At 39.6% G+C, this 12,295-nt stretch overlaps 1 protein-coding gene across 2 annotated transcripts; it reads right to left on the bottom strand.

The window, feature by feature from the left end:
- Positions 1-3,059: 3,059 nt before the first annotated feature.
- Positions 3,060-11,077, bottom strand: LOC147327703 (hydroperoxide isomerase ALOXE3-like). Of its 2 annotated transcripts, XM_086295553.1 has the most exons (15): positions 11,053-11,077; positions 10,735-10,897; positions 10,297-10,501; positions 10,073-10,154; positions 9,725-9,847; positions 9,531-9,634; positions 8,941-9,107; positions 8,667-8,810; positions 8,174-8,377; positions 7,904-7,990; positions 7,629-7,798; positions 5,091-5,212; positions 4,787-4,887; positions 3,963-4,133; positions 3,060-3,790 (listed from the first exon to the last, which is right to left on the bottom strand). In XM_086295553.1, exons 2-15 carry the CDS (start codon positions 10,885-10,887, stop codon positions 3,611-3,613), a joined length of 2,013 nt encoding a protein of 670 aa, XP_086151679.1. In that variant the 5' UTR covers positions 10,888-10,897; positions 11,053-11,077; the 3' UTR covers positions 3,060-3,610. The 2 variants fall into 2 exon arrangements, with proteins under 2 accessions (XP_086151679.1, XP_086151678.1); XM_086295552.1 differs by lacking the exon at positions 11,053-11,077 and having other exon boundaries at positions 10,735-10,984.
- Between the last annotated feature and the right edge of the window lie 1,218 nt (positions 11,078-12,295).

The raw sequence follows: 12,295 nt of genomic DNA, 5'->3' as shown, positions 1-12,295 counted from the left end.
TGTTGGGCAAGATACTAACCCTAAGTTGCTCTCTGATGCATCCAGGAGTATGAATGAGTAGTAGTTAGTTAGTTAGTGAGAACTTAAAAGCACAGAAGAAAGTGTTTGTGTGATTGGGTGAATGCTGTGTAAAGCGCTTTGAGTGCTTTGAGTAGAAAAGCGCTATATAAGAATCAATCCATTTACCACTTACCATTTACTTAGGCAAAGAAAGAAAGTGCTTGTATGAATCTGAGTGACTAGATGAATGAGGTATGCTCTAAAGTGCTATGAGTGCTCAAATTGAGTAACAAAGTGCCATGTAAGAAACAGTCCATTAGTCATTTACCAATGTGTGAATTGCAGAAAGTAACAAGTTTTGTCACTCGTTAGCTGGATTGCAAAAACAAATGAGAATTAAAATCCACTTAGAAGTTGAGGAGGCCTGCAAGCAGTCAAGGACAAATTAAGTTCATTCAGCACTAAATGTGTGATTAGGTGAGTTCAGGAGTATTATGACTACATGGTCAGCAGCAACCTCGAAAAGCAATAAAATTGGTATCATAAAAATATCTCTCTTTTTTGCAAGAGCAACACCACTACCGGGCTGTGCCCAACATAGACAGCAAAATCTATAATAGTGACAGCCATTGAAATGTTATGCTTCTGAGTTATTCAGATTCTAAATACTGCGCATACTGAGGTGCTGAACAAACAGTACAATACACGGTAATAGTCACGTTCAAGTACACAAACCCGCTGTCCAGTTTGGAATCTGAACAAGTTTATCACTGTGCGACATGGGGAAGTTCCAGATGTCTCCTTGCAGGAACCGCAAATTTCAGGGAAATTTCTGCTTTCCAGAAGAGATATGGCAGCGTAAAATGTTGCATCCTACAAACAGACAGAGGAAGTGAGAGTCTCCACAGACTGTTGAAACTTCAGCACAGTTACAAATTGCAAATACTCTTCTGTTAGAATGAAGACAATTTCCTTCCCCCCCAAAGTGGTGCTTCAGGTTTAGATTTTGCTGCACAGACCACAGGTGAACAGAGCAATTTTAGTCTCTTATTTAGCAAAACAGATCTTGCATATATTACACAGAACTCAGAGGGCATCTATTCATTTATGCATTGATTAATGAATACCTTTATTCATTATTAAATGAATAAAGGTATTAATTTAATAATAAATATCATTCAAAAACCTTATTCTGAGAAAAGATATGACAGATTTTTAAGAACAAAACAAGAAATTAAGAATTTAGTCCCAAGATTCTTATTTTTTTTAAAAAACATTTTATTATTATAACTGCTTCTCGTAGGTAAACTACTGTATACACTGACCAGCCACTTTGTTGTGTGCAACTGTTCAGCTTCTCTTTAACATAAAAAAACAAAAAAACAACAACATTTGGCAACAACTCAAAAACAACCTGCAACCTGAAGTTCAAACCAAGCATCAGAAAGGGGAAGAAAGCTGATTTAGGCTACGTCCACACGTACCCGGGTATTTTTGAAAACGCAGATTTTTCTATGCGTTTGCACTTTTCGTCCACACGTAAACGGCATTTTCGGTCACTGAAAACTGAGATTTTTAAAAACTCCGGCCAGGGTGGAGATTTTTGAAAACTCAGTTTTTGCGTTGACGTGTGGACGAGAAAAACAGAGAAAACGCAGCGTCAAAGGTGTGCGCCTTTTTTGACGTCACACTGTGTGCCACGTTATTGTTTCGGTGAAATGAATTTCTACAATACTATTACTGTTAATTGTACTCTCTGCAGTGTTTAAATGCTTACATATACACACACAGTTACTGTCCCTCCACACATACGACTCGGTTCTGCTTCTATGCCCCATCCTTGTTTACTATTTCCCACCGAGGCTTCTAGACTTCTGATTGGCCAACATTTCTACATGGTTAGGAATATATCGCCACCTGTTGCTTTGGCATGTTCCTAGCAGCGTTTTCCTTCATTTCTGCGTTTACGTGTGGACGGGATTATTTTTTAAAACGAAAACGGAAAATCTCAGTTTTCAAAATACCCGTGTACGTGTGGACGTAGCCTTAAACTTTAGACTTGGCATGGTTGTTGGTGCCAGGCAGAGTATTAGAAATCAGAGGGAAAATGCCAGACTACTACAAATAATTCGAGTTAGGACTCATTACAAGCAACACTTGTAATGAGTCATGTCTAATCTTGAAGCAGATAGGCTACACCAGGTGTCATTCCTGTCAAGACAGGAAAATGGGGCCATATTTGACATGAGCTCACTCAACTGGACAATAGGAGATTGGAAAAACACTGCCTGGTTTTGGTTTCTCTGCTCCAGTATTTAGATGGTGCAAACAACATAAAAGCATAGATCCATACAGCTTTGTATCAGTGACTATAATGGTATGGGAGGATATTTTCTTGTCAGACGTTGGTCTGCTCCTTGGTACCAATTGAGCCTTGTTTAAACACAGCGACCTACCTGAGTATTGTTGCAGACCATGTCAGTCCCTTAATTATCACAGTGTACCCATCTTCTGATGGCTGCTTCCATCAGAAGTCAGCCAGCAGTGCTGGTTTGACACCAGATCCCGGCCAGACCTGTCTGCTATGTGGGCAGTAGGATAATGTTTCATATCACAAAACTCACTTCATCTCAAACAGGTTTCTTGAGATGACAATGAGCTGTACTTAAATGGTCAAAGTCATAAGATCTCAACCCAGTAGATAAGCTTTGATTCACATCATGGATGTGTAGCTGACAAATCTGCAGCAACTGAAGAATATTTCCAACACTTTGTTCTAGCTTTGTGCTAGCAAGGTGTACCTAATAATGTGCCCAGTGAGTGTAAAGGAAATTGATATTATCACATTCTGAATTGAGATGACTGTTGTTGAGATTTGGTGCTATATAAATTGAACTGAATTGAATATAATCACATTTTTGCCACTGAGATGGTATCTACACAAAATACAGTGGCCTATGTAAACATCACTCTATTTTGCAGTGTTAAATAAATATGCTACACATGTCAACAGTATAAGCAGGCTAATGTGGATAATGCAGACCCATCTTGTTAATGTCTGTGAGCCATGTGTGTTTAATCTGTGCCATGCATTAAATGAGGCTTTAGAGAACTGATAATTTAGAATATGATGCTAAAATACAATCAGGTTTCAGCAAAGAAACAAAGAAACCAAGTGCACATTGGTGGCCGAGATGAAGTAGCAGTCTCAGGCGAAGTTTAGGGTGTTCATGTTGTCTAACTCATCAAAAAGCTGTTTGGGTTTAGCTCAAGAAAATTGAAACATTAAAATAATGAAAATATAAACAATGAAATGCAGTAAATGTTTTCTAAGAAGAAAATACATCATGATCAGGAGATCAACTGTCTCAAAACAGACACCCCCAAAAATCAAACATTTTTCATTTCAAATCAGATGATTCAAGATTGTAATGCAAAAAAAGAATCACATTTTAACACAGATGAAAAAAATTACAGTTTAGTATATAGTGATTATAAGTAGTAAGTTCTTTGTTCTATTTCATCAGTAAAAGTCAGAACTTAGAGGTCTTTCCCTGCTGTTGTTTGAAGAGGGAACTGAATTTTGTCTCACAGCTGAGTCTTCTAATATTCAAATGGCCACACTGTTTTCTAACTCTGCCGGATCCATGTAGGTGTATGGCACTTCTAAACGCTTGTTTCTGGCTTTAATAACTAAACTTAAATCTTCAAGCTCCATCTGAAAATCCTTTAGTATTTTGCGAGGAATTTCCTCAATGAAATGCTCCTCCGGGTACTGGCCAAGAGGGACCTGATGAGAACAATGATACATTTAAGTTTTCTTCAACAAAATTCAATTAAAACAATTATTTGTTTTTATTCAAAATAGGCTCTTGGAATGATTGTATACAGTTGTAATGTGTTTACAAAAATTTAATTCAGACATAATTCCTGTCATTCTTAATGAAATCTTTGCTGCTTACAAAGTCACTGGACTGCTTGCTGAGTAACCACACGGTGGCCATGCCCTGAACTGTTACATTGACGTCAGGGAAGGTCGCCAACATTGTGGCCTCGCTTGTCGTCCCCTTTGTGGTCGGTGGCGGGAGTTGCAGGGAGATGGGAGTGTTGGGCATCCAGCCACCATAGTCATACTGCATTTGATCAAGAAGTAAAAGATAACTGATTAAAAAGTAAAATGATGGTGTAATAATGGCATTTAATGTATAATTCCTTCTTTCTTTCTTTTTTTATATTGGTGATATAGTACCTGTAGTTTTATGGTACTATTTATATAATTATTCACATTTTCTCTTTGCATGACCAGTTTAGTTTAACTTCACTGATTTTGGAAGAAATGCCTCAACAACTGCAGCTTGTCAGTACCATGACTGGGTATAAACAGAGTATGTTAGAGAGCCAGAGTTTCTCAGATGTAAATATACATAAATACAGTTTGGTTTTAGAGCAACACATGCTCTCATCCAGATGACATCTTTTTCAGAGAAGGACTTACATATTTCAGCAAGACAGTGCTGAACCCCATATTGCATCTATCACATCATATTTTCATTATGGAAGAGTCTGGATGCTGAACTTGCCTTGCTGCAGACTAGACCATTCACCAGTTGAAAACATTTGATACATCATGAAATGAAGAACAGGATAAAGACCCAGGACTGTTGAGCAGCTAGAATCCTAAATGAGATGGATCATCATTGCTCTCCCAAAGGTCTCCTAGGTTCTCAGATGTTCATGCACTGTTGTTTAAAAAAAAAAAAGTGAAACTGTTTATACAAGGACTCACCTGTCCAGAGTTCACGGCTGCATGCTGGGCTGAGCAAGTGAAGATCACCATGGTGACAAACTTGACCAACTCAGTCACACAAGTAAATGTCTGAGGAATTCCTGTTGAGCAGAAAACCCCCCCAGCATCAATTGCATTGAGGTGAACAAACAAAGATTGGATTTATGTTTGGATTATAATTATATATACTGTTTATGATACACCCTCTGGTGCCCCTGGACACATCATCAGTGATGTAACATCTCAGTACTAAGGATCAATCAACTTTATCATAATAAGAACTGAACATTTCTTTGAAGCCAACCTGTTTCTGCTTGAGAAAAGAAACCATGTTCAAAAATGTCCAAAATCCACTTCTGAAGTTCAGAGTCCTGCTGGACTTCACTGTCACTCTTGTAGTAGTAGCCGAGCATTCCCTGCACAAACCTTTGAGAAATTGGATGAAATATGCTTTCATTATTTATTTCATTCATTTTACTTAGGGATGGTAGATATCTGTAAGTATTAGACACACCTTTCATTTTAAGAGAAGTACTAACACCTTCTGAGAAACTTTAATTTAAAAAATTGAACAATGTTTAACATTAGTCTGTACTTAAAGCTGAACTTAATATACTAATGTCTCATCTGAGTGCCTACAGGAACCACAGAACTTCCTGTGGTACTTGCTTAGCTTGATCACTCAACCATCCTACGCGGCGCCTCCTATTTTGACCTCGGGACTTCCAGGCCATACTCCGCACCGGCCACTTGATTATGGCGCTCCATGCCCCTGCCTGCTAGCATCTTGCAGTCTACTCTTATGTGCTGGATTATCTCAGGGGCATTTTTACACAGCATGCAACTGGGGTCTTGCTTGATGTGATAGACCCCAGCCTCTATGGAGCTTGTTCCTGTGCTGCCAAGATTAGTGTCTCTGTGTTGTCTTTCACTCCAGCTTTGTCCAGTCACTGGTAGGATTTCTGGATGTCAGCCACTTCCTCTATCTGCCTGTGGTACATTCCACCAGCAGATAGAGGAATGCCCCACAGGAAGTGGTGTGGGGCATTGAGTCATAGGCCTTTTGTAACCAATCCAGGCAGTGCACAGGTTGGTCAGCCTAGTCTTGCAGTTTTAAGCGACTGCTTTGTCTACCAGTAGCTGGTGTTTTGCTCTTCTGGTATTTCCATTTTCAGTGTCTCTCATCGACTAGAAGCTGGTTCATTTGTGCTGTCAGACACTCGTGGACTGCAGTCAGCTTCTTCAGCCAGTAGGCGTGAATCAAGTCAGGGCCTGGTGCTGTCCAACTCTTCATACTGGAGACCCTTTCTTGAATGACTCTGTTCACGGAGATTGCTGTGGTCTGCTCTTAGATCCACTAGCCACTGAGCATTGATGCCATGGGTTGGGTTCTTCTCCCATATGCTCTTCTACTATTGCTCTGTTTCCAGCCTTGGTGCTGCTATTCTCATATTGTTCCCCTGCCATTAAGAGTACACCATGGCTGGTTCTGTGGAGAACAGCTGGTTTATTCTCCTGCTTTCTATCTCTTTGGTGTACCTCTTCAAGTTTGCCAAGGCTATGAGTCTTTGCTTGGCCGTAGCACCTTTTTCATTGCACCTTTCTGCAGCTCCGATAGTTGGCTAACCTCCCTCCGTGCTACCCTTATCTTGGCCTCTATTCTCCTTCTCCATGTAGGGCACTGCTCCTTGTGGCTGTTGAACTTGTAGCGAAGTATCTCACTGATCACTGTTGCCGTGGTGTAGATCAGCTGGTTAGTCTCAGTCTTGTCCATAGTGCAGCATTCACATCATCTAGTATACGGGTGTCAAACTCCAGGCCTCGAGGGCAGGTGTCCTACAGGTTTTAGATATCACGCATGTGAATCGAATGATTAGTTCATAACCAGACCTCTGGAGAACTTCAAGACATTTTGAGGAGGTAATTTATCCATTTAAATCAGCTGTGATGGATCAAGGACACATATAAAACCTGCAGGACACCGGCCCTTGAGGCCTGGGGTTCGACACCCCTGATCTAGTAGATCTTCTGAGGGTACTTCACATAGTCTTAGTAACCAGCCATGAAGGATCCAGGTTTCCAGCTTTGCCATGATCTTATCTCTCAGGTCAGTTCCTCTCGTGCTCAATGATCCTTCTTCCATCGCACTTGGGGCCCCCACCCAATCTCAGGTGGAGGTGATGATATCTCCCCCTTGACCTGTCATCCTAGCTTCCCCTTGCCGTAGCATTTGTGTTGTACCTCGTCAATCTCTAGCTGTCTGAGCAGTTCCATCTTCTGAATGTTGGAAAACATTCCCCAAGTTGTTTCGCCATCAATCTGGATGCTGGGTATCGAAGATTCCATAGGTCCCTCATCCTAGTCACGTAACCCTTCCACTGGGGTTACTTGCTTAGTAGCATTCCAACAGCGCCTGTTTTCATCTCTTTCTTGTGTGTTAATTTTGTGTTCATTTTTTCAATGATCTTTTATTGGGAAACCAAATTGAAAAAATAATGTTCCCGGTCCTGGGCCAACTCCCAGAATCCGGGAGGAGGCCCAGGGGCAGACCCAAGACACGCAGGAGAGATTATATCTCTTGGCTGGCCTGGGAACACCTTGGTGTTCCCCCAGACAAGCTGGAGGAGGTAGCTGGGGAGAGGGAGGTCTGGGCTTCTCTGCTTAGGATGCTGCCCCCGCGACCCGGCCCCCGATAAGCGGAAGACGATGGATGGATGGAAAACAGAATTGTAAAATGACATAAATAAAATAAAAATAATAAACTAACAAATAATAAAATATTATTGTTATAACAGAACTGCAGCAGCTTGGTGGCATCATTAAGAGGGCAAAACTACCATACCTGTGGATGATATCCCAAACCTTTAGGCCATCATCCCTGTAGTAGAAGTTTGGCACAGCTTCTAGGCCACGTTCAGCAATGTCATCTGGCATACAGAGGGAGCTGTAGGTCATTGAGGACACTGACCTCTTCAGGATTGTAAACATGCCCTCTCCACCTGATGATGCAAACTAGAGAATGGGTAGCTCACAGTTAGAGACAAATGTTGTACATGACACTGAAAAAGAAACAGTTATTTAGGTAAAGGTCTAGTGAGTGTGCTGTTCTTTGCATACCTGAGTGAAAGCGCCAATCTCAGAAATGAGAAGGCGTCGAGCTAAGAAGTTGATCTGCAGAGTGTAGCGTGTGTGAAGTTTGAGGAGCTGAGGGAAAGAGGGAACTCTGTTAGTGCTAGATTGGGGCAAAACTTTGGCATTTATTATGCTGAGATACGCTGTTGCACAATCAAATGTCCTTTGTGGACACATTGATAAACTCAAATGCTTTCAACGTTATTTAAAATTATTTACAAACCAAAACACTGAGTTTCAGCAAACGTCAGTTACCTTGTACAGAGGATGCACCATGGGCACGTTGCGCAGCAGTGACACTGCAAAAACCTCAGCCAGCAAGTGCGTGCGCAGAAGGTGAGCATTGAGCTGATGGTGATTGAAATCTGCACTTCTTACAAAAATCTTGGCGATCAACCAGTCGTACTCAGAATCAGTAGGAAGAAAGATCGGATTGTCATCTGATGGAGTCTGCTTCAGCTATACAAGGACAGGGTCAAGTGATAAGTCAAATTATTAGTTATTTTTAATATCCGTCTTTCTTCTACAGCATGTCTTTTGTCCTTCTCCCTCTCCCCTCACTCCCAACTTGTCGTGGGAGGTGGCTTCTGACAGAGGTTTCTTCCTGTTAAAAAGGGAGTTTTCCTTTCCAGTTGCCAAAGTGCTTGCTCACAAAGAATTGCCTGATTATTGGGATTTTCCTCTCATATTTACCATAGAAAATATATATATTTTGCTATGTAAATAAAGCTCATCTGAACTGAATTACCTGAATAGCAATCGGCATTAGTTTATTATCAGGATCTTTGTGGAGCAGGACGAGAGGAGCCATCAAGTACTGCTTCTTCCCATTGATGGTGTTTGCTTTCACTCCATCCAGAAGCTTGTAGTCACACAGGAATATGTTCCCTTTCTGTTTGAAAGTTCAGGTTATTTCAGCAGTGTGTATATTCAGTGAATGTGTAAGTGCATTTATTGCAATGACCAAGTAGCTGATTTAAGAAACATTTCTTTCTCCTTTTTTTGTGTCTTTCTACAGTCACCTTCATTTCATCTGCAAGGTCGCAACGACTGCGGGGAAAGACCATGTCATCAGTGACAGGGAAGTTACTGGGCAGGGTTGTACAACACTGGATCAAAATGGGGTTGACACCATTTAGAAACTGGTAGCCAAAGAAAGCATCTTCTTTCCAGTGTTCCTGAACATATTCTGCAAAAAAGAAAAAGAAAAAGAAAAAGAATATGTTCCTTTTTTAAACTAGCCTACAAATTTTGCTACATTTCTAACTTTGTGTCAGAAGTTCAGTGTCTGAGAGTCTTGATTATGTGAAATGTATAAAAAGTCATAAGCTCTCTCTAGTGAGCTTTATTAGATATTGAAACCATATTCTACTTGTTAGATCACCTGTCATAAGATAAAATGAGACTTTATATTCTCAGTTTTAAACATCAATCAATAGCTATAAACATATATAATATATATGTTTTTGCAGAACAGACTGTATAATGTTCTTATTATTCAGGAAAATCGACTATGTATACTGATATAGTAATACTTCAAAGGTAACAGTTAAGTACATATTATTATGCACAAAGTATAAGTACTCGATACTCCAACTATGATGTTAGTTACCTGATATTTCAGTCTTTTTGCAGCAAAACACTCGATTGATGCTGTCAATATTATCCCACTTCTCCTTACGGTTATCCAGTCCCTTCAGCTTCAGCTCAGTCAGTCTGAAACAGAAGAGCACATTCATCTTATTTCTTTATTATATTTAACATAGTTATAGTTTTGATAGGTAAAGAGAAAAAAAAGAACTTCACCCTGTGGAAGCAGTGTAGACAAACTCTGTAGTTTTGGTGAAGGAGAACTGAACCTCTGATGGCAGAAAAATTGGGTTTTGTGCCTTCAAGGAGTGAGGTATTCCCTCTGCATATGCATCCCAGCTGAGAAAAAGAAATTGCAGTTTCAATTCACAAAACATAATATATGAATAATATAGTTTACAATGCATTTTTTAATTAATCCCAGCAGACAAACAATATATTGTAATGCTTAATTTTAAGGTTAAATATCATTAGTATTAGGATATTCAGCTATAACTGGACAGCATTTGTATTCTAGTTTCAGGAGCTGTAAGGCCAAAATATGTATAAGCTCTGAATTCTCACCGATAGTCTTCCTCTCGCTGCTGAATCTCTTGCTGCCGACTGTACCTGCCAAGATGATGGTTGTCTTCAAAGACTCTCAGAGCTAATTAAGAAAAAATGGTTTCAAGTTGTTCTTGTAAATATGGTATATACTGTATTAGGAAACTGCTTCAGCCTCATTACAAACTTTGTTTTACATCTGCAATGGTTTGAACAAGATTTAAGATGAGCACAGTTTCCCAAACCTTTTCCATCTTTGAAGCGGTGCACCTTGCTATCAGCAATCCAGCGGTAGACGGGAAAGCTGTAGATGTCTCCTTCAGGGGATTTCACTTCCACCTTGGCACAAAACCAATCATCTTCTGGGAACAGTGGGAGAGATTGTTTGTCTAACTCTATCAGCACAAGATTTCCAAGGGAAGTGGAGCAGGACACCTTAAACTTTGATACCTAAAGAAATGACATAGCAGTTTGTGCTGAGCTGTAACACTCGAGCATACAATTCCTCTTATAATTTACTGTGGTCCATGAAGTGAACTGTTTGCTTTGACCATCTTCATGGTGATAGATTTCAACTTTACATAAATCACAGTTAATAATTCCCTTATTTCCCTAAAAGTTTGCATGTATAATGTCATATAGGGAACCTGAAAAAATCATGGAGGTGGCCATCCCAGACTTACAGCTCCTCTGACGAAGGATGAAGCCCCTTTCAAGCCCATGAGCCACTTGCGATCACTCTCCCCATCTGTGCCCACCAGCTTAATGTAGACATTGTTGAGAGTAGTGGAATTAAGGCGATCACCAGTGAATACGGTCACTTTATACTGCACCATTTTTCAAATCCTGGTAGGGGGAGAATTATAATCACTCTTAGCACTGATTTGGAAATGTAAGCAGTTAAAATTGTGACATCACAATTAAAAGAATTTGAAAACATTATCTAAATGCCTTTTTTGACCCACAATTTCTGACTGAAATCCTGTGAAAATATCTCTTACCTTTGTAAATGAGACGAGGAAGTTTCTTAGAATAACTGTTCTGTCAGAACTTGCCCCTACAATTTCTTTTTATTTACTCAGTTTAGTGGGAGTGTCCAGTCAGTTGCATCAATCATGTATTGCGATGAAATGCCAGATAAGGTTATCCAAATAACCTATAAACTGCACCACTCTTTTTATTGAGCTGTCAAAGCCCTTGACACTGCTGATTTGTCATTTTCCTAGAGGTTATTGGAACTAGGCCTTTCAGATGAAGGCTGGTTTACTAATTACCTTTCTGACTGCAAGCAGTGCGCACAGTTTAACGGTCTCTCTTTGAGTTTTTAAAGTGTCACTAATGGAGTGATCTGTCTTACATTATTTGATATTAATGTTAAGGCAAAAGCTAAATATATTTTATCATTTATATGTAGATGACACAATTATTTTTGTGCTCATACCACCAACATGGTTTTCCAACAATTACAATTAGCTTTTGATGAGCTCGGGCTCATTTTAAATGGAAAGAAGTCATAGTGGTTCAAGTACACAGAGTATGGCAGAGTATGGGCAGTATTTCCCTCTACTGTACCTTTTCAAGGTTTTTCTATTGAAACTCATAAAAAACTCTTTACTCCTCCTTGACGATGGTGATATAGTTTGCATGAATAACCCTGCTCCTTCTCTCTATCTCTTGGACTCTCTTTATTGTGGGGCATTTACGATCTAGAAGTGGCTGTAAACCTTTAAGACACCGCTGCACTTTACAATCTCTAGCTGATTTGTCTTCATTGGAATCACAAAGGATGTTCCCTCACTCTATATGACTATTCACTGGGATTGTATCTATAAATTAATGGCTGACTTATACCACTTTATCTTTAAATCTATTTCTGGTTTATACAGTTGTTGTCAGATTACATATTCAGTTATAGTCTGTGGTCTCAATTTTTTTTTTTTACACTCACAATTCCGTCAGTTCATACAGAAGGATTTGCAGCTCTTTCACTTGATTTTGTTTGCAGAGTTTAAAAGATGTGTAAGCGATTTTGTGAATTCCTCAATGGGAACTTGTTCTTGATTTTAATATCATTTTTATAATTTTATAAACGGACAGTTTTCGCTATTTGATTCTGTTGTTCTGATTCTGATGTTTCTTTTTTATTGCTTCTACTTTATTGCTTGAATTTTATTATGCCTATCTGAAAAAGTGTCTGTGAAGGTTCTCAGCCATCCAGGTCATCGTAGTCAAAGGAGCTTGCAA

The sequence above is a fragment of the Aulonocara sp. 'chitande type north' Nkhata Bay genome, linkage group LG6 (genome assembly GCF_057382095.1).
Source record: "Aulonocara sp. 'chitande type north' Nkhata Bay isolate Kocher_YH1m ecotype deep benthic linkage group LG6, A_spYH_male_GT1.1, whole genome shotgun sequence".
Classification (NCBI taxonomy): domain Eukaryota; kingdom Metazoa; phylum Chordata; class Actinopteri; order Cichliformes; family Cichlidae; genus Aulonocara; species Aulonocara sp. 'chitande type north' Nkhata Bay.
Note: the sequence above shows the minus strand (reverse complement) of the source record. Positions and strands in the feature narration are given on the sequence as shown.